Below are 23,016 nucleotides of genomic sequence, written 5' to 3'. Positions count from 1 at the left end.
TGAGGAAAAATGATCATTTCTATTGAAAGTGAGTTTTCAAATTTTTATATTGGTTTCCAAACATTGGAGTCTGTGTGTGTAGTATTCATTTGTAGTGGATTATTTGTATTCATGTGAATGCAAATGCATATTTTAATGCAACGTAACATTGAAGTTGAGTTTTGGAATCTAGATCATTAGCTGATTGGTAATATAACTAACTTATAATTCTAAAAAAATAAATATATATATATATATATACACCGTATGTATACATGCGCATCTATGTGTATGTATGTATATGTATTTATATGTATGCGTATATATGTGTATGTATGTATATGTATTTATATGTATGCATATATATATGTGTATGTATGTGTGTATATATATATATATATATCTATCTATATATATATATATATAGATATATATACACAAATTGAAACACAATTTAGTAGTACAATGAAAACTAGATCTTTTTATTCTTCTACTTTTCATTGTAGTTTTTTTATTCATAAGTTTGTGTGTACATTACTATGGGAATTTTATAATTTTTTTGTCTTTTGTCTTTGGTGACCTCACATAATTGACTGAAAACTTCCAAATCTGGCCCGCCCCATCATTTTGTGTGGCCCGGGAAAGTAGATCATGAGTGTCGACTTTCTGTTTTAGGATCAAATTAAAATGAAGAGTATAGATGTATATTACATTTCCCGATTTTCCCCCTTTTAAATCAATAATTGTAATTTTTTAATCATTTTTTTCTGTGTTTTTAGTTCAAAAATCATTTTGTAAAATCTAAAAATATATATTAAAAAAGCTAAAATAAACATTGTTTCAGATCTATAAAAAAACTGAATATTCAGGGCTTTTAATCCTGTTCTTTTAATCCATTTATTAAAAAAATCTAAATATTATATCTAAAATGGTCCGGCCCACATGAAATCGAGTTGACGTTAACTTGGCCCGCGAACCTGACACCCCTGCCTTAAACATTAAGGGTCATTTTACTGTGGCATAAATGGAAACAAGGTTAACAAAAACAAAAGTGTAATCTGAATCAACTTCTATACAAGTCCAAGAAACTCCAATGGCACCCCCCTCAAATGATCATCTGACTAAAAAAGCAAACCACGCTGTGTGCGTATATCATGGAAGCGTAACCTTCACAGTCCAGCAGAGCGACTGCTGGTGACAAAAACTAGAAAAATCAGCATGCATTGAACTCCTGCTAGCTTTACCATCTGCCTCCTGTCAGGCATTTAATCATCACATGCTCGCAAGCATTACAAGTTCAGCTATGTCGCTCCATCACCCCTTGACACAATAAAATAGATAATGAAATGTTCTTAAAGATGATAAAACACAAATATCACACTGGGACATTACTGGGTGCCAAGTTGTCCCCTTTGTGTTTCGCCATAATCTTAATCGTAAAACTGTAGGTGCACATATAAAATAGTCAGCTTTCTTCACTGATGCGGATTAGCATAATGAGATGCTTGCGCACCTGTTTTAAGAATTATACCTCTGGAGGGGCGTTGGCCTGCCCTTTCCTGCGTTAAATATCATGCATGTAAGAATGAGTAAACTGATGCAATGCCAGGGATGTTCGTAGTGGGATTAACGATAATCAGTGAATATTAAGATGACAACTCAACATTCTAATGAATAATCAGTATTCATATTTCCCTGTCATACCCTAATCTTTCCTGTCATAATCATTTTTAATGCTGGCTTCGAAAAAGTATGAATATTGTATTATGTTTATCGATCAATACTTCTCAGGTTCATTCTTTCTGTCCATCTCTTTGCCACAAAAAAACAACAACAAACAACTAAAAGCAAAATAACAGGCTCCCCATTAAAAAGTGGTCCTCAGATTAAAAGACGTACAGAACAACACTGCTGACCTCACTTGGACTACTTATTTATTCATTTCTTATTTATTGTCTGTTTGTTGTTATTTCTGCACTACGTGGCGAAAGCTTCAAATCTCATTATTCTTGTATAATGACAATAAAAGCATTCAATTCAATTTATCTAAAGCAATGGAGAGCACACAGCAAGAAAATAAAAGGTTAAATGTATGAAATTAACAAAGAATAAAAGAACCAAATAACAAATGATGCAATCATTAAAACCGATGGCCTCTATTGAAAAAAAAAAGAAGACAACTACTTTGTATAGAGTACATAAAAACAAAACTCAAAGAAACTGTTTTGCTCGCTATTTGGGCCTTTTCTGCCATCTGCTGGTTATTTGCAGCATAATCATCACCAGAATTATTGACATTCTCCAAATGAATCATAACTTAAACTGAGTATAAAAGAAAAATGCTCTACAATTCTCACTTATTCTCATAAAACACTTTTTGTGGATTAATCGGATGCTGATGATTTTGCCCCCAATACCAAAAAGACAAAATCCCAACTATAGTATTGAACAATTTTTCCCAGATTACTATTTTCATTCAATCATTTTCTAAACCGCCTATCCTCACAAGGGTTGCAGGGAAGGGGGGTGCTGGATCTTATCCCAGCTGACACCCTGAATTGGTGGTGGCCAGCCAATCGCAGGGCACGAGGAGACGCCCAACCATTCATGCTAAAACTCATACCGAGGGAAAATTTAGAGTGTTGAACCAGGCTTCCATGTATGTTTTTGGGATGTGGGAGGAAACGGGAGTACCCGGACAAAAGCCCGGGGAGAACATGCAAACTCCACACAGTGAGGAGCCACCTGGCATTGAACCATTGACCCCAGAACTGTGAGGCCAACACGCTAACCACTCGTCCACCAGGCCACCATCACAAACTGCATCCATTTTATAATTCACACAATTCATATATAACAACATGACATCTCATCTGAACTTATCTCATTTTCTGAACCGGGGGTGCTGGAGCCTATCCCAGTTGACTCCGGGCCAGAGGCGGGGGACACCCTGAATTGGTAGCCAGCCAATTGCAGAGTACAGGGGGACGGACAACCATTCACGCTCACACTCATACCTAGGGGCGATTTAGAGTGTCCAATCAGCCTACAATGCATGTTTTTGGGATCTGGGAGGAAATCAGAGTACCCGCAGAAAACCCACGCAGGCCCGGGGAGAACATGCAATCTGCACACAGGAGGATCAATCTGGATTTGAACCCAGGTCTCCCACTGTGAGGCCGACGCGCTAACCACTCACCCGCCAGGCCGCCCAACAACATGACATCCATCATTATCTTCATATATTTAATCATTTTTTAAGCTCATGCACAATGTATTTCCCACAGGTTAGTGTGTGAGAGAGAATGTCATGTCACTGTTTTAAACGGCTCATCTCCAAATCAGTACCCACAGGTAGCATCTGAAATATCTGTCATTTCCTTGGTAACGAATCCTTCCATTTCCTAGGTAACAAGTCCTTTCTTTGTCATGTGATCTCGAGATGTTTCCCAGTGTGACAGCGAGCCAGGGAAGACAAATTGGATGAATCTATTTGAGCACAAACTCACACGTTAATTTTAGACTTGGATAAAAATGGAGCGGTTGTTTGAATTTACCCTCGTGAGACGGCAAATCCGACATGACCACCAAAAATATGGATGAATTGCACTTCACGTAGTTTCCCTGGTAACCTGAGGTCTACGAGTTTGTGAGTGCACTGAGTGCAACACACTGTCACATTACAGATTTACTAAGGTCAGGGAACAGACCTTTTTGTTTTCATCAGCGATACGTGGCGTTGTTTCATTTACTGAGTTATATAAGACATTGTATGAGCATATATATTTTTTTGATGATGACATCCTGTGGCAGCTAAAAATATGAACTCTATGTGAACTTGTGCGTTACTCGATGTTTTAAAATGGCCTGATGCTACGTGGTACTCGGACGTTTCGTCGAAAGACTTTTGGTCCCCGGACGTTCGGTCGACCGGACGTTTGGTAGAACGGACGTTTGGTTGACCGGACGTTTGGTAGAACAGACGTTTGGTAGAACGGACGTTTGGTAGAACGGACGTTTGGTAGAACGGACATTTGGGCGCCGGGTTGTTACTGTTGAAACCAGCTCTCAAAATTATAATCATGAGAGAGAGAGAGAGATAATAATCGGACATAGGCCCTGTCGTCATCATCAACAACAAAAGCCTAATTGTCATCACACCTAGAAACTGCGTAAGACAAAAAATTGGTAGTGCTTCTCCATAACTTTTTAATAAGTGATAGTTTCGGAATCGTAATTTGGCATTCTGCCGTTATGGATACATAGCATCATCCACCCCCCATACAAAACATTGAAATTGGTTTATCTTCCATTTTTGTTTTTGCAAAATTTGATTTAAAAATAAAACAATGGGATACACAGTAATGGAGCAGTAAGTGACATCCACAATAAACCAATAAGGACTGAACAATAACGGGGAAGCGTATTCATGTTGACTACTTATCTATGATTGTCTCATTTTCTGAACCACTTTATCCTCATTAGGGTCACGGGGGGTGCTGGAGCCTATCCTAGCTGACTGCGGGCCAGAGGCGGGGGACACCCTGAATCGGTGGCCAGATGATCGCAGGGTACAAGAATACAGACAACCATGTACAACCATACCAATACCTAGTTGCAATTTAGAGCGTCCAATCAGCATACCATGCATCTTTTTGGAATGTGGGAGGAAACCGGAGAATCTGGAGGAAACCCACGCAGGCCTGGCATGGACATGCAAACTCCACACAGATGGACATGACCTGGATTTGAACCCAGGTGCCCAGAGCTGTGAAGCCGACGTGCTAACCAGTCGCGCCACCGGGCCGCCCACTTATCAATGTTAAATACTTATTTATGTTGTTGAATACTTATTCTGTTGACTATTTATTTATTTATTTTTTAATTTTATTTTTTTATTTTAATTTTTTATTTTATTTTTTTATTGTATTTTTTTATTTTAATGTTTAATTTTATTTATTAATTTTATTTTATTATTTTATTTTTTTATTTTATTTTTTTATTTTGTTTTTTAATTATTTTTCATATTTTTTTATTTTTATTTATTTACTTATTTATCTATTTATTTATTAATTATCTAATTTATTCATTCATTCATTTTTTTAAATTGTTTTTATCTATCTATCTATATATTTATTTATTTGCTTATTTATTCATTTATTTATGTATTTATTCATTATTATTTATTGGCAATATAATGACTTGTTTGTTGTTGGTATTTGTACACTTGGTGGTGAAGTATTCAATTCAATTCAAATGTGATAACGAGGCACACCTGGATGTCACAGGTGGAATTGTAAACCCAATCAGACAAACATAGGGAAACAAGACAGATCAAGTACATACCTCATCGCTAAATAATTTGCTTTGTTATCATGTGGCATAGAGCAATGGCTACTTATCTTACAAAAAAAAAAGTTCCACTGAGGATTCGCCTTGAAAAATTGTCCAATTTGAGAATAAGACAACCGGACACGTGCAGGTTGGTAATCATGCTGTGGTTCTGACTGGGTAATGACTTGACGCGGCACTTTCAAGGGTGACTTATCACTTTGAGTAGCACTGCTCCTTGATAGTCTCCTCATCTATCAAGCCTCTCAGGGCATCTCCGTTCTCGCATTCATGGCTTGTTGCCGAGGAAACGGCCCGGCGAATGGCACGGCAATTTCTAGCGAATCAATTCACGCTGACATGCATCTGACAGCAACATAGCGTATATACTGACTTTGTCATGTCACCTAAATATCACCCGGGTTTGCGTGCACCTGGCCCATGTGAATCAAGTTAAAGATAACATTGCAGATATGATGTTCATCATCATGCTTGGTATGATGTGGGATGTCTTTCAAGGCACAGTGAGGTGTGTGACTAGGCTGCTTTGAATTGCTGGAGCAGAAAATCAACCGCGGTGAGGAAACTGACATTCCTGCTGTTTTACATCTGCGGGATGAATTATTGTGTTTGTTCAGCACTGGGCAGCACGTGTTTAGTTTTCAAGGAATCATTGTTTCAACCATTTGCAGCACAGTATTATTTGGTTGCATCGCCACATTAACTATAAACAATGCTATTTTAAATGTGAGAGGTGACGAAAAACTAGAAAATATCTTATCTTAAGACCTACCGAATGCATGCATGTACATCTATGTGTAAGTATGTATATATGTGCTAATATATGTGTATGTGTGTATGTATATGTATGTGTGTATGTACACGTATGTGTGTGTATATATATTTATATATATGTATATATATGTGTGTATGTATATGTATTTATATATGTATATGTGTGTGTATGTGTATATATATATACACATACATATATATATATATATACATACATACATACATATATATATATATATATATATATATATATATATATATATACTATACACATATATATACTTCAGAGACACGTTTATTTATTTATATATTTATTAACTTACTTATTACCTACCTGCATCCTCACCCTCTTGCTACTGTGACAACGAAATTTCCCGAATACGGGATGAATAAAGTTATCCAATCCAATCCAATGACACAGATGTCAAACTCAATTTCCTATTTTGTGTAAATCATGTGCGCCGTCTTCAGGTTTCTAGTTCAAATAAAAAATAAATAGGATTATAAATGTATGTAGTTTTTTTCTGTGATTGGCTGGCAACCAATTCAGGGTGTACCCCGCCTACTGAAGATAATTAGCTGGGATGGTCTCAGGGGCCCCTACTCGTGAGGATAAACAGAATTTAAAATGAGTGAGTGAATAAATGTAGTTATTTTTAGCCAGTAAAATACAGTAATACCTCATTTATCGTGTAGATAGGTTGCAAGAACTGCAATGTAAGGACAGTGATTTTATGGTGTCTATTTATCATTATGTGGACTTTTAAAACCATCTGTGTACTATTATATCAGTGGCAGGCCGCCAGGGCCTTCAAGGACTTCTCTGCTGGCCTAAGAAATATCTGAATCATATATTATATTTTCTCCATCAATACTTATTAAATAATTCCAAATTGTCTGTTAGCTTCCTTTCATTGCTTTTCTCCCTGGTTGCACTGCTTCCAGATGTGTGTTTTCATATTGAAGCATTTAACCAATCACATTACAGCCATTATTTGTTGCCATGGTTCACAATCAGTTCACACTATTACTTTTCATATATATTTGGCCCATCCAAACCGCAATGTGGTGAATCCGCGATTGTCGATCTGCAAATTGGTGAGTTATTACTATAAACATTTTCAAAAATGTGAAAAAAATAAAATTCCATTTTCTTTATTGTCCTATCTTGTTTTTCAATAAAAGATTTTTATAAATAATATTATAATTTATTTTATTTTATTATTCTTAAGTTTTTCTCTCTTTTTTGTTGTTATTTTTGACGGCCAGGCGTGTACCCCTTTCACTGCGAAGCTCACATTTTTTTTATGGAAGCACTTTGCTTTGTGTAATGGTGTCTATATTATACAGAGAAAACTTTGAATGTGTTGCAGAAACACAATGCTTCGAGTGGGATCAATAGAGCTAAAATCTACAAGCTCGTAATGGACTGGTCCATTAGCAGCCTTGCAGAAATCCTGGTAACGCTCAGCATATTTCTAACAGGATGATTATTAAAAATACAGTAAAATACATTTTCAATCCAGAATATTGGTTGTAAGTGCTTGCTAGATTTTAAAAAAAAGAGAGAAAGCCTTGCAGGCCATGAGTTTACAACCCTGCTGTTTATACCCATTGTTTGACCAGGAAAACTCTGATGAAATGGCAGATTACAATACAGTGGTACCTCGACATACGAGCAATTTGAGATACGAGTAAAATTTTGAGCAAATATTTATCTTGAGATATAAGACAAATTATGATATACGAGCAGACAGCCGATACGAGAGGTTGCTCATAAGAATATCATGGCCACTGTCTTTTTCCCCGCAACTCCCTCGTGTAATGTCTCTGCGAGCACTGGGCGAAGCATTGCATTTTTTCAGTGTTTTTTTCCCGTTAGTCAGTGCGAATGGCGAATATACTATGTCTCGTTGGCAAGTGGTCGTGCGTTATCCGATTGTGAGGACATTTGCGTGCATCGTTTTCGGAATATTTTGAAGGGAATACAAAAGCAAACAACCCTCGATAGGTTGCATCTGAAAGTCAGGGTGGAGGCGGGGCAAATAGAGCCAAATGTATCAATATTTAAAACAAAATTATAATTAAGTTTAGTATAAGGTTAGATTAAACTTATTTTTGAGTGTGTCTGCATCGTAATCCAAGTTCATTTAAATTTGTTTATGTTATGTTATGAGCGCGTTGCCGTGCAAAAAGTAAACGCCCCTCTCTCTGTCCGTCTCTCTACCCTCCGCGAAATCCGTCTAATTTTAATAATATTAAGCCCATTTTAGTGCTATTAAACCACTAGTTATTTGTTAATTTGTTAATAGATGGCAAATAAAACAAATAAAATGTTTTTCCAATCCAATATCCTGTTTTTGGTGTTTTTTCAGAGGGTTGGAATGACTTAATTTGTTTTTAGTTAATCTCTTTGGGAAACTTTCATTTGAGTTACGAGAAAATCGACATACAAGCTCAGTCCCGGAACGCGTTAACCTCGTATCTTGAGGTACCACTGTACTTTCTCTCTTCTGCTCTCCCTTTATCCATATTCATTCTCAGTCATTGTGCCAACTGGGACACACATGTGACATGAGCGCGTGTGATGCAATGGCTTGCAATAAATGCTGTGCTGTAAGAAAAAGCAACCGAAGCAGCATAGAACATATGCTATGCCGAACATACATACATGAAAGGGTTTAATGCATTCATAAAGCTTTTGTTTGGCTCTTCTCCTATGTCCCTACCTTCATTGTTGGACTTGATAACAGACCCTGGGGTCACCTTTATTGGGATGAACCTGCCTCATTGACCACCCGTCAGAGGAATAGATTGGTGCGCAGATCAATAGAACAATGGTCTGAAGTGAAGTGCGGGCAGACGGCAATTGCGTTTGATAATGGTCTGACCCCCCTGAGATCCATTGGTCTGTTTCCAGGCTTTTTGTGGGCTGCTTTGCTTCCTCTTAAGCAAGGGAATGTGCTGAGTGATCATCCTCCACATATCTTGCCCCCCCTGCTGTTTTTATGGTCGGCTTGCGCTCAGACAGTAGCTCGGGGCATTTAGGTAGAGTTGGAATACATGACTCTTGCTTTTTAACTCGTTTTTTTTCGCTACACTGTCACTTTGCAACATGTTCCGATGTTTTGTTTTGCTTGCAGTGTGGAGTTGGCATGTTCCCCCATGCTTCGTTGTATTTCTTTAGTGGTCAGCTTCCCCTTGCATTTCTAAACATACTTTTACAGCTAATTTAAGACAGTTAATTGAGTGTGAATGGTTGCTTGTCTCAAAAGGCAGGGTGCTTATAAGCCTTTTCTTGCCCCACCCTTTTTGGGCTAAACCTGTAAATAAAGTATAAAAAAGTATACTGTAGTACATATTTTAACTGTATCAGGCCATTGCACAAAATTTCATTGTACTTTTGTTTGTTAGTGCGAAATTCATTAAAAGTCAGTGCTATTTTGAGAGTACGTATATTTAAGTAATGTTAATTCAGTCATTCAAATTCTGTTGCACTTATCCTCACAAGGGTTTTGGGGGTGCTAGAGCCTATCTCAGCTAACAATGTTTAGTAGGAAGGATACACTCTGAATTGTTTGGCAGCCATTGGCAGCACTATTATTAAATGTCTTGGGGGGAAAATGTATAATAGGAATATTATCCAAATTTCACTCTTTCCTATTTAGAAATGTTATTTATTTATATGTTCCATAATGAGCCACCAGTGGGTTTCTCTGCCACCACGATTTGCAAGTATTCTGGGGGAAATCCTGGTAGTTATGTAGTAGAATTTTACATTTTACATAGTATAAAAATAACCTGGAAATACCACAAAAGTGACCCAAAAAACCCTACCATGAAAGGCTTGAATCACAATTTCTTCAAATCTATATTTTCTAGTTTAGCACGCAATTATAAATATATGTATACATTATAAATTGAGTAAAGTTTTAAATGCCAATATTTACACGAGCAACAGAACCTTGCAGTGATATATTTATATCCGGATAGTAACATTTTCAACTCGATATTTATTCATCTTCCAAACCGCGCATCTTCGTAGGTGTCGCGGGCATTGCTGAAGCCTATCCCAGCTGACTTCGGGAGAAAGGCAGACTACACCCTGGACTGGTCACCAGTCAGACATGCGACCATTCACACTCACAATCATACCGCCACCAGCTGGATTCGAGCCCAAGCCTGCCCACACTAAAGTCAGGTGAGTGAATCTTCATACCATAAGGTGTCCAGAACTCGATATTGATATTAAAAAAAAAAAACATTTCAATTGTACATTAAAATATGATTCATTCTGTCCGTGCCATTGACAAATATATAGGTCAACGTTCGGTTGTAAATCGAAATGTGTCTATCACTAATAGATGCCTAATCCATCACCCGGCTGACTTCGGTTCGGGCAGGAACGGGTTAGATTCCTGATTAGAAGTCCGTATGGTCGTTTGTCTCTCTGTGTACCCTACGGCTGACTAGCGACCAGTCTAGGGTGCAGTCTGCCTTTCGCCCGAAGTCAGCTGGATTAGGCTCCAGCAACCCCTGCAACCCTTTCGAGTATGTGCGGTATGGAGGATGAATGAATGCATAAATAATCCATTTGAAGTGGGAGAGTTGGCAGCCAATGGACATTGGAATGAACATCTAATGCCTCAATGCCAGACAATGAGTTAACAAGGAAAATACAAAAATAACCTTTCATTACTATTACCGTGGATGACAATAAAAGCATTAAATTCAATACTTTCCAGAGTAGTGCAAAACCAAATACATCCCATCACAAATTTCTGGAGCAATTACTGTGTATCAATATACTAATATATAGTATCTATACATATTACTATTTCTAAGAATGTCTGTGTGTGTGTGTGTGTGTGCGTTAGTGTGTACATCTGATTTGAATGCGGTTTTGAACAAAGAATTGCAAATGTACGGCTCAAGGGGTACTCGGACGATTTGCCGAAAGACGTTTCGCCGACGGACGTTTGGCCAAACGTCCGGTCGGCGAAACGTCCGTTCGGCGAACTGTCAGTCGGCCAAACGTCTTTCGGTGAATCGTCCGGTCACGGGCTCTAGGATGTTACCATGCTCGATTTTTTAATTTGGGCCCCAGTTTTTCCCAAAAATCGATTTTTCTAACTAGGAGTCGCTTTTTTAAGGTAAAAACGTGCACCTTGGGGCTCATTTTTTTGTTACATGCGACACTTTCAGACAAAATTGACTTTGTTTATTTAAAGCACCATGAAGAAGTCCAATTAGAGAGGCTTTGTCACCCAAGCAGGTGGGACCGGCTTGTGTACTATAATTATAGTACGTTTGACAAACCGAGTTCTCAGCCTTAAACGTCTGTCGCTATCAATTAGCCAAGGAGGGATTCCAAGAAAGGCTGGAGAAGCTGAGAAAATATCAGAAACTACCTCTAGGACCCAGTGTGTGTCCTCCTCATCCTTTGTAGTTTTTGTGTGCTCCTCAATGTGCTTCTTGCTTTTTACACTTCACACCGAGGGCACAAGATGAGGACGCCATGAGACCTGACGACAACATCTCAGCATCTCGTTGCTTCTTTTAAATGATTTTTTTTTCAATTTGACTTTAATTTCCTCGGTCATCCCCCTTTTTCTCTCTCGCATCGCCTCATTTGAGCCACTATGGAAGCCAATGCATTCCAGTTGACTGGCAGCAAGACGCGTCGGTTCTCATGACACACTTCCATCCATTCATCGCATTGAGCTGTGAATTGGCTTTAACTTTGGTCCTTTTTCATTGTCCAAGAGCGCGGCTGCTGTGGGGACTTTGTCCACTTGAGGTGAGTGCGCTTTGACACAAAAGAAGCACATCTATTGTCACGCGAACGCGTGGGAGATGCTGCGAGGATGCCTTCATCCTTTACCCTTTTTTGTCCTAGGCGTGCTTTGATATTAGGTGTAAATATGTGTCTAAATAAGCCTAACAATATGTGTCACTACGGCATTTTTGATAATAGCAGTGAGTGGGTGCGTGGGACGTGTCACTGAATACTAATTAACACCCATTGGCTTCTCCTCCTCATCCTCCTCCTCCTCTTCCTCCTCTCCCTCCACCTCCTCCTTCTTCTTCTGCCATCCGCTCCTTATTTTGCATTTCTTTTTTTTCTTCGGGGATGCGTTGACATGAATGTTATGGTGGGATTGACGGGAGATCTTCTCGGTGTTGCAGTGGGCGTCCTGCGTGTCCGGGTTGAAGCAGAAATGTGGAGCGGCAAAAGCAAGAGCGCGTCTCGGCTGCTCTCCTGCCTGGCGCTCGTGGCTTTGTGGAGAACCAGGTGAGCTTTGGAAGGAAGACGCCTAGTGCTGGGCGACATGGGGGGCTTTATCACGATATGGGGTCCTTTTTAAAAAAATCACAATATATAACATGGTTTTACTGTATTTACTCGCATATAAGCCGCCCGCGCGTATAAGCTGCACCCTTAAAATAAGCCTTCAAATTGTTGAACTTTACAATTTCTCGCATATAAGCCGCCGAACGCAGGGGACAAGGAGACAGACAACCATTCACCCTCACCGTGACCGGACGTTTGGTCGCCGGACTTTTGGTCGCCGGACGTTTGGTCGCGGACATTTGGTCGCGGACGTTTGGTCGTGGACGTTTGATCGCCCGGACCCAAACAACCGGCGACCAAAAGTCCGGCGACAAAACAAGGTAAAACCACACGGGTCTACGCATCAATAAAAGCCAACAATGGCCCTGAGCAGTTTCACTGAGCGGACGTGTGAGCGTATAAGAGTTTGTATGTACATGAGTTGTCCCCTTAGGAAGGGACGTCAGTCAGGGTCTTAACAAGTTCTCCAACAAAACACAATAAAAGTACGGGAAATTTTGAGCTTTTCTTTAGCCTAATGATTAATAGGGCGATATTATAATATCCAACTAGGCTACCAAAAGTAATCGATTAATAAATTGACAGCTTTCTCGATCGTGCTAATCAATAGATCATTTTTGGACATTCAAATTAGTACAAATTGTTTGCAATTGTTGATTTAAAATGAGGAAACAGGAAATAATCTACAATCTCCATTTGAATTTCATCATAAAACAGAAAGTTGGCACTCATCATTTACTTTCTCGGGCCACACAAAATGATGCGGTGGGCCAGATTTGGCCCGCGGGCCACCGCTTTGACACATGTGGTTTAGGGTGTCCAACCAACCTACCATGCATGTGGGGGGAAACTAGAGTACCCAGAGGAATCCCACGCAGGCCAGGGGAGAAAATGCAAACTCCACACAGGTGGACCGACCTGGATTTGAACCCAGGATCCCAGAACTGTGAGGCCAACGCGCTAACCACTCGTAAAAAAATGTCTCTCCTCTTTTTTTGTTAAAGAATAAATCAAGGCCATACGCTGTAGGGGTGGTTAGCATATCCGGCTCACAGTTGGGAGATCGAGGGTTCAATATCAGGCTCTGGCCTTCTTGTGTGGAGTTTACATGTTACTCTAGCTTTCTTCCAAATGTCAAAAACATGGAAATTAGGTTGATTGACCAATACAGATTATCCGTAGGAGTGAGCGTGTGTGAATGTTTTTTCGTCTATATGTGAAAGGATTAAATAATATATGAATTGAAAGATGACTTTTGAAAAAAAATGTTGAAAAAGTAATATATAAAAAGCAGATACATTAAATGAAAAAGCCACAAATAGTAGAAAAATTATAAATGATTCAAAAGTAGATGAAATAAAATAAATGAAAACATAATTGTAGTGAATTGAAACAAGAGGAATAAAGACATACATTTGAATAAGTGTGGCACAAGTGTATTTTGCTTTGGGAATTAATTATACATGTATCCTTTTTTTCTTTTGTTTTGTGGTCTCATAGCTTAATTATTTGGCTGCAATTCACACTAATAGACATCCTGTCAATTTAAATAGGGGCGGGAGCTGGAATTATGCTATAAAAGTTTCTCATTCTTATTTGAAACTTTAAAAAATGAATGCATGCATATTGCAAAATGTCTATGTTAGGCTCTTGTTTAATTAGGAGTTGGCATTGAATATCCTAAAATGCCTTGCAGTGGTTTTTAATAATAACACGTTTTGTGTCTATACTCTTGACTAATTATTTCCCAATGTTGTAGTTGCTGTGTGTTCATCACTTTGTTGATTAATTATCAACAGTGAGTTTTATTTATTCAACACCTGTTTGTGTTGTGTCTTGATTTATCATACCGCTGGTCTATTTGTATAATGGCCTCAAATGTATGGTATGTGTAAAGGGTTTTAGAAATAGCAAAATCTTAATGTCCAGTACGGTTTACATTTAATCCTTAATTTTCCGTACCGCTTATCCTAACAAGGGTCGTCGGGGGTGACGGAGCCTATCCCAGGGGACACCCTGAATTGGTGGCCAACCAATCGCAAAGTACAGTTTACATCTATAATATATTATTGATCTGAAAAATTTTGACGATTAAAGGATTTATGATGCTATGCAAAAAATACATCACCGTTTTAGCGCTATAATCTCATATTGCCCAGACCTATAAATGCGGAGGAGAGATACTAGCTGTGTTTGGACATCCCCCGCAATAATTCGTGGACGCACGTATCACGCACGACGGCAGTTAATGCCGAGACATTTTATGCCTTCTGCGCCCTCAATCTGGCCATAACCTGGAGGCAGGGTGCTAATAAACCAGATGGGTTGGGGGTATTGACTTGTTGGGAAGGAACAGTTCATCACGAACACAATATCGACATTATTCTCAGAAGTGTTGGATTCATTTTAAGAGAGGCAATATTATTTTTAAATCACATTCCACCATATCGGGATTACCACCGCTATCTTGGCTTGTTATTTTTTGAAGGGTTTTCTATCTTGCCATCATGTTGTGATGTGTCTCTTAAACAGATTGGTCAGCGGAGACGACACGTCTGATGCCTTCAAAACCAACATCACCCTGTTCACACGCATCCTTGACAATCTGCTTGATGGCTATGATAACCGTCTCCGTCCCGGACTTGGAGGTAAGATAACATTACATTTTAGTTGTTATAAAAGTGTTTAAAATTGTTTATTTGAACACACTTCAGTTAACATCAGGATTTGTAGCACAGATAACCTTTGCCATTATAGTCCCCGCCCAGAATGAAGCACAATGACTCCCTGTACTCAAGCATTTTAGATTATGTAACCCATTATTTTGGGTTAAGTAGCATGAAAGAGGTATTTTAATAGAATATGTTTCTTTGTTAGTTTTTTTTTTAAGTAAAACCTTGTGCCTCAAGTTGAATGATTGCTTAAGTCGTGTTTTCAACGATTAGGGTGAAATATTTATGTTGTGAAAATATTTCCCCTGTGGTGAAGACATAAGTAATGCTCCCATCGTCACTATTTTCATTTAGAGTTGTAGCGTAAGCAAAAGGGTGCAAATTTTGGTAATTGAAGAGAAACTGCATCTCCCGTCCCTCATTGGTTGGCATCTCATTTCCAGCCGAGCCCTAACCCTGAAGCTAAGTTCCTCCCTCAGGACTTGGTGCCATTTGAAATTTAAATTCCTGGGGCTATCAGCCCAGAAGCAACCATATGGGGAACAGCCTTTCTTTGGCCTGGCAGTACTGCTGCTCCTCAGTAGTATCAACTTATTCATTGTTTAAAAGTGGAAAAAAGTACATATAGATATACATATATCTTTATCTAGCTATAGCAAAGCAATATGTAACGTGGCACAACAAAAGGAGTCAGTGACCTATTTTTCAAAGTTGAAGTTTCGGTACAATAAAAAAGAAAATAACATAAGTTCTAAATATGGGATATTAACCATTGATTATGTTGTGGGGATTTTGAAAATTAGTGGAAAACTGACTCTGAAAAGTTTTACACAAACTCTTTTATCATGCTTATCAATCAGTACAAAATTAACCTTATCCCAACAAACTACGAACACCAGGCATTCTAAATCGGAGCCAGCCAATCACAGGGCACAAGGAGACAGACAAACATTAACACTTACACTCATACCTAGGGGCAATTTAGAGTATTCAACCAGCCTAGCGTGCATGTTTCTGGGGATGTGGGAGGAAACCGGAGTACCTGGAGAAAACCCACGCAAGACCAGGGAGAACCGACCTGGGATTGAACCCTCAACCCCAGAACTGTGACAATGCGTTAACCCCTCGCCCTTTTGGCCGCCCTGTCTGCATTTTAAAAAAAGTGAAATTAATAGAACGTGAAAAATGTTTGGATCATATTATGAACAAAAAGCCAAAAGCAACGAATGTCGAAGACCCTTTATCTGTCTCGCAGCGATCAGATTGAATATCAACATTGTAGACCTATTAAATGTGTCTTATCTGTGGGGAACAAGCACATGAATGCTTCACTGGTGTTTGGGTGATAATACATGTAAAATGTGATATCATAAAAAGAGCATCACCACATCTTTTTACTGGCACTTTCGGCGTAACACCATCAATAAATTCTTTATTCTTGTACTCATTTTCAAAATCTAACTCTACTGTTTACCCTATTTTCATGTGCTTTTGTTTGAAAAACCTTTTATGCAATGTAACATTTTAAGAGCGGATTGTTTTTCAGTTATTGAACTACAATACAATTCCACACTGGTTGAATTAAAAAAGGTACAAGTGTGATATCTAGGGCAGAGGTTTTCAAGCCGAACCCACGTTCCCCCTTGAGGCAGCTTCGAGGTTTCAAGGGAGGGAATAAAATGTTCTTGTTTCGGCAGTCAAGTGTGGGTCTCTGACTGCACACACCGCTTTTCATTCCACGCAAAGGAAAGACAATATAAACACATTAGGCGGAGGGACTGACTTTAGAAGGGAAAAAAATGTCATTTACTGTCTGTACACAACATACCCCTTTGGATTTATTTAACAATCATCTAAATTCACTCGGCTGTGCAGTGGTTATTTTGCCTAACGGAGCAGGCAGTGTAGGGTTTAGTCCACCAGTCAACTAGGCTGCGTCACCCCTCCATCCTATCAGGAATATAAACGGCGTTGAAAGTTGAAAATCTGGCGGCCCAGCGGATTGAGTGGTTAGCACGTCGGCCTCACAGTTCTGGGGACCTGGGTTCAAATTCAGGTCGGTCTACCTGTGTGGAGTTTGCATTTTCTCCCCGAGCCTGTGTGGGTTTTCTCTGCGTACTCTGGTTTCCTCCCACATTCCAAAGACATGTGTGATAGGCTGATTTTAGACACTCTAATTTGCCCCTAGGTATGAGTGTGAGCGTGAATGGTTGTTTGTCTCCTTGTGCGCTGCCATTGGCTGGCCACCAAATCAGGGTGTCCCCAGCCTCTGGCCCAAAGTCAGCTGGGATAGGCTCTAGCACCCCCATGACCCTAATGAGGATGAAGCGGTTCAGAAAATTGGATTAGATTAGGTTAGATAACTTTATGCATAGTGTATTCGGGAAATTTCACTGTCTCAGTAGCAAGAGGGTGAGAATATTAACACAGGAAAAGACATTTTAGACATAAAAAAATAGGTAATACATAAATAAACAAAGAAAAATAAATAAATAAATACATAAGTAAGCAAGTAAATAATTAATTAAATAAATATAAATAAATATAAATAAATAAATAAGCCTGTTGCTGAAATATATATATATATATATATATATATATATATATATATATATAAATATACATATATATATATATATATATATATATATATATATATATATATATACATATACATACATACACATAGATGCACATGTATACATACGGTTGGTCTTAACATTCAGCCATTTCTTTTGTGAAAGAGACTGACAAATGAAGAAAAAAAATGAATGAATGAATGTAGTCTTTCAGTATTTACCTGATATTCCAAGGCAAGGCATTTTTTTTGGTATTGGGGAATTCAACAGATCATTCAAAGTGCTTGACATCATAAAAAAATCAGCATGACACAATTAAAAAAAATAAAAACACAAATAAATGGAGAAAAAGCAAGTCATAGACACGATTGGGTATTTTAAATAGGGGGGGGCATTATGAATAGAGAGGTTACAATACAGTTCTGGGTTCGATTACTACTCAGTGATTGTGGGTATCAATGGTTGTCAATCTCCTTGTACCCTGCGAATGGCTGGCAACCAATTCAGGGTGTCTCCTGCCTACTGCCAATAGTTGGCCAGGATAGTCACCAGCACCCCACATAACCCTTTTGTGGATATGTGGTATGCATGAACTTTAGATGGCTGTTGTAGTTTAGGTCTGAGTCGATAATTCCAGCTGGATTTCTTGAAGCTTGTTGAATCACTGCACGTTATAACTTATGATGAGATTGTAACATGTCATGGTAGGCATGAACACACTTAAAGAACAGCATTGACATCCTTAATGGTTTTTTTTAAAGTGCTCCCTTAGCCTTCTCGGTGATGTTTACAGGAATGAAAACCGACTCATGCAATAGAGCAATTATTAATTGTTTTCTTCCTAATTAGCCAACCTAAAAATGCTTTGAAAAAAAATGTAGCAAGGTACAAACAGATAAGTGAAAAGCTGTTAAGTGAAAAAACTGCGAGTAGGTGTGTTTTTAGCGGCATATCGTTTTGCAAACAAAATCCCAGTTTGAGTCAGAACTATGCTTCATTTTGCATCCGGCAAATTAGTAATTGAACTTTGCCATATCATGAGTTGGTTCAGGAATTGCAGCAATTGTTTGCACTTCATCGGATCCGATGTGTCAAGGAACAAAAATATACTGCAAAGTGAAAATTGAATTAACTCTCAAGGGATTCTAATCTGCCTAAACAAAGACAGTGAAATGCCTAGATGCAATTTTTGCTAAGTAGCATTTATCGGAGTACGCATGACTGTTGTGCATCTGATGAAAATGCCACCTTTAAGCTTCTTTTTGTTGTTGTTATCCTAATTAAAGATCCCGGTCCTATTTCATTTATTACAATCTGATGTAAACAGTACAAGTGCCACTATGTTTAAACAGAACAAGTGCTTGATTTATACACAAGATCCGACATATTTTCAGGGAATAACCGACTTTGTCATCATCATGACTAGATTTTTTCCCAGTACTGATCATGTGGTTGGAAATCGTCATTTACTGAGGATTGTAATCGGGCATAAAGATTGGGTTTTTAAAATGTATTTATTAATTTTTAAATGTTAACTCACTGGCTGCCAATTAATGGATAGCTTTAAGTACTTTATACATATATAATACATTGACGAGGTATCGAAAAAGGATCCACAAAACCTTGATACTAGATGATTAATCGTTTAAAGACATTGTTGACCTCAAATTTAAATATCTAAAGGGCAAAACAGACATTGTTTTTTTAATTTCTTAAATTTTGTTTTATACTGAAATTATTTTTTGTTTTTTTCACATACACTTTGTAAGTAATCTAGTCTAATTTTCCATTTGTTAATTTATGTATGTTTTAAATAGAAAAGCACAAACAAAGCTAAATAACAGTAATTATTCTCTTTTTAAAATATATTTATTTATTGGTAGTTGTTTTGCATTTGTTAATTAAAACTCTTAGGAGACAATAATTCTCTTAATTTTTTAACTATTTTCTTATACATTTAAAAAAGAGAAACAATTAGCAGGTTTTCATCTGTCATTGAGCACTAAAGAAATATATTAAAGTTTTCATTGTATTTATACATACATTGTATTTCATTGTATGTTTTAAATAGAAAAGCTCAAACAAAGTAAAATAACAGTAATTATTCTCTTTTTAAAATATATTTATTTATTGGTACTGGTTTTACAATTGTTAGTTAAAAATGTTAGGAGACAATAATTATCTTCATTTTTTAACTATTTTCTTATACATTTTAAAAAAATATGAAAAACAATTAGCCATTTTTCATCTGCCAATGAGCACTAAAAATATAATGAAGTTTTCATTGTATTTATACATACATTGTATGTTTTAAATAGAAAAGCACAAACAAAGTAAAATAACAATTGTTATTCTCTTTTTAAAATATATTTATTTATTGATATTGGTTTTATAATTGTTAATTAAAAATGTTAGGGGACAATAATTCTTCATTTTTAAACTATTTTCTTATGCATTTAAAAAAATATATTTTTTCATCTGTCATTGAGCACTAAAGAAATATAATAAAGTTTTCATTTTAGTAACAAATATGAATTTGATGCGGATGATTGACTTTCGGGCCATAGAAACTGATGTGGCGGAACAGAGCTGGCCCCTAAACCGCGAGTTTATCACCTGTGTACTAAAACATTACGCAACAATATATTCTGATTCCTTTAAGGGCCAAGCATCACAATGACATTTGAGGATGTTCAAATTAGGACGCACAATACCCGCATTGAAGCAGGTTCCATCCGACCATTTAAACACGGTTCAGCGCTCGTCCTCTGTAACAAGAAACCAAGATTTCATGGCAAACATGTTTTGCAGTTCTTGTCCAGAAAATGAACTTTAGGTATTGTCTACATAGTCCTATATATAACTGCACTTTTGTCCTAAGGCTTTAAATGCACTCTGGATAAAACATTTTACTCCGGGCGACCTGTGTTTTTTCAACTTTGCCTTTACAAAGGTGCACTGTTGGTTTTGTTGCATTGCTTTGTGTTGCTGTACACAGAAATGCAGACTAAGAGTAAACAAAATACACAAAGATGATGTATTTTCATGCAAAGGGATAAAAGGGAAACTTCCAAATGTAATTGGTAGCGCTGATGCAAAATAATTTCTTGAACAATACAACAGTAGTTCCATAATACACAATCCTCTTAGTTATTTTCAAAGCAGAATATTCCATCATTTATAATTCGTAGCTGTGCTTCGCTTACATTAGATTTGACATATCCACACATAAACTCTTTTGAGGAACTGATTTCATTATGTTCAAACCTAAGAAGTACACAAATTTCTTAACTCATTAGCTTCCATAGATGTATTAACAATTTTATTCATGATGTTCAACTGTTCATAACTAAAGAACGAAAAAGAATAGAAACAAACATTTTTTTCTTCTGATGGACAATGGAAATCTAATATATTTCTTTCTGTCAATTCTGCGTTCATGTTGCAACAGAACATAATATTCTGTGGTGCTTAAAAGTAGGGGATGACCTGATGTTTGACAGTGAATGAGCTAATATCTAGCAGTTTACACAATTTATACATATTAGGAAAACTTCATGATTACTTATGTTTATTCCTTAACACAAAATATTTCAATCTTTATCATGATCACAGTCAGATACGTTGAAAGCTGTAAACAGGTCCAAATTTCAGGGGGAAAAACACCCAAATATTCTTCCGAATACTAATTTTTGAAATAATACAGCACATGTGTCAAAGTGGCGGCCCGGGGGCCAAATCTGGCCCACCGCATCATTTTTTGTGGCCCGGGAAAGTAAATCATGAGTGCAGACTTTCTGTTTTAGGATCAAATTAAAATGAAGAGTATAGATGTATATTACATTTCCTGATTTTCTCCCTTTTAAATCAATAATTGTAATTTTTAATCAAAAAATTTAGTTCAAAAATCATTTTGTAAAATCTAAAAATATATAAAAAAGCTAAAATAAACATTGTTTTAGATCCATCCATTAAAAAACGGAATATTCAGGGATTTTAATCCAGTTGTTTTAATCCATTTATTAAAAAAATCAAAATATTATATCTAAAATGGTCCAGCCCACATGAAATCGAGTTGACGTTAACGCGGCCCACGAACCAACCCGAGTCTGACACCCTTGTAATACAGTGTATTTTTATACGCTATTTAGTTTTACTTTTTGTGTTATAATCAGTAAAAAAATGAGTTCACATTTTATTGCGGAAGATCATGTCTTGAGATGTGATTGCAATTTGCGTATATGTGACTATCAAATTAGATTAGATTAGATTAGATTAGATTACTTTATTCATCCCGTATTTGGGAAATCCACTGTCGCAGCAGCAAGAGGATGAGAATACAGACACAGAAAAATACATTTTAGACATAAATAAATAAGTAATAAATATATGTCAACTTGACTTCAATAGAAAGTGAAAAGATGAAAGCAAATGATCAACTTTTTCCCATTTTGATAGATTTTTTATGGTCTTGACTTTTCACACACTTAGTAGAAAACATACTTTTAATGCCTAAATTATTTTGTGTGCTAGGTCGATCAGAAACCCCCAGAAGTTGATTCATACCTTAAAGGTTTGTTTGAATAATTTAGCAGGCATCGTGTCAACTAAAATGATCCGCGTGTTGACTGGAATTGTCCATTACTTTTCATTTACATGTACTTTTAGATAGGAAAGGCAAACCATAATGTCTTTATGGAGTGATGGTGCACCTTGCAATGCATTAGAGCACTCTAGCTTGGAATGATTTCTTTAGATTGCACGAGTGTTCGAGTATAAGGGAAAGCTTTTTAAATTGACGAAGCGTGTGGGATTGGGCTTCAGTAATTATTGAAAGAGACAGCGTGAGGAAGAAGCAAATGGACCTGATGTTGCCGTGCTGGCGTAGTTGCACATTATCGTTCGACTTGAAAGCAAATAAGGATATGCCCGTCGTGTCAGTCACATCAGAGTCAACTTTTAGGGAGGATTTGTTCAGTTGGAGTCTCAAAATGTAATTTTTTTCTGCCCTTTGGTGCAATCGAAAGTTACGGTAGCTCCGTCCACTCTTGCTCGTTTTTGTGTTTTTGCTGCTTTTCTGTCTTAATGATTTGATGATTCTTAATGATCCCATTTACTTTGATTTGCTTTGTACTTTGTGCTTTTGCTGTGTTGTTCTGTCTACACCCTCTTGCTACTGTCACAATGAAATTTCCCGAATACGGGATGAATAAAGTTATCCAATCCAATCCAAAAGCAGAGAATGTTCACAAAGAGTATGAAGAACAATGATTCAACAACAAATTATACTCAATACATTGGATGA

General features: G+C 37.4%; 1 protein-coding gene across 2 annotated transcripts in view; it reads left to right on the top strand.

The window, feature by feature from the left end:
• Positions 1-11,580: 11,580 nt before the first annotated feature.
• gabra2b (gamma-aminobutyric acid type A receptor subunit alpha2b) overlaps positions 11,581-23,016 on the top strand; it is a 34,033-nt gene continuing 22,597 nt past the window's right edge. Inside the window, exons 1-3 of one of the 2 annotated variants that reach the window (XM_077609372.1) lie at positions 11,581-11,905; positions 12,295-12,400; positions 14,993-15,108. In XM_077609372.1, the coding sequence (XP_077465498.1) occupies positions 12,327-12,400; positions 14,993-15,108 (190 nt within the window). In that variant the 5' untranslated portion in view covers positions 11,581-11,905; positions 12,295-12,326. Of the gene's footprint in view, positions 11,906-12,148; positions 12,401-14,992; positions 15,109-23,016 lie in introns of those variants that run through there. The other variant, XM_077609371.1, reaches the window with a different exon arrangement.

The sequence above is a fragment of the Stigmatopora argus genome, chromosome 9 (genome assembly GCF_051989625.1).
Source record: "Stigmatopora argus isolate UIUO_Sarg chromosome 9, RoL_Sarg_1.0, whole genome shotgun sequence".
Lineage (NCBI taxonomy): Eukaryota > Metazoa > Chordata > Actinopteri > Syngnathiformes > Syngnathidae > Stigmatopora > Stigmatopora argus.
The sequence above is the reverse complement of the archived record's forward strand: the minus strand, read 5'-3'. Positions and strand labels throughout refer to the sequence as shown.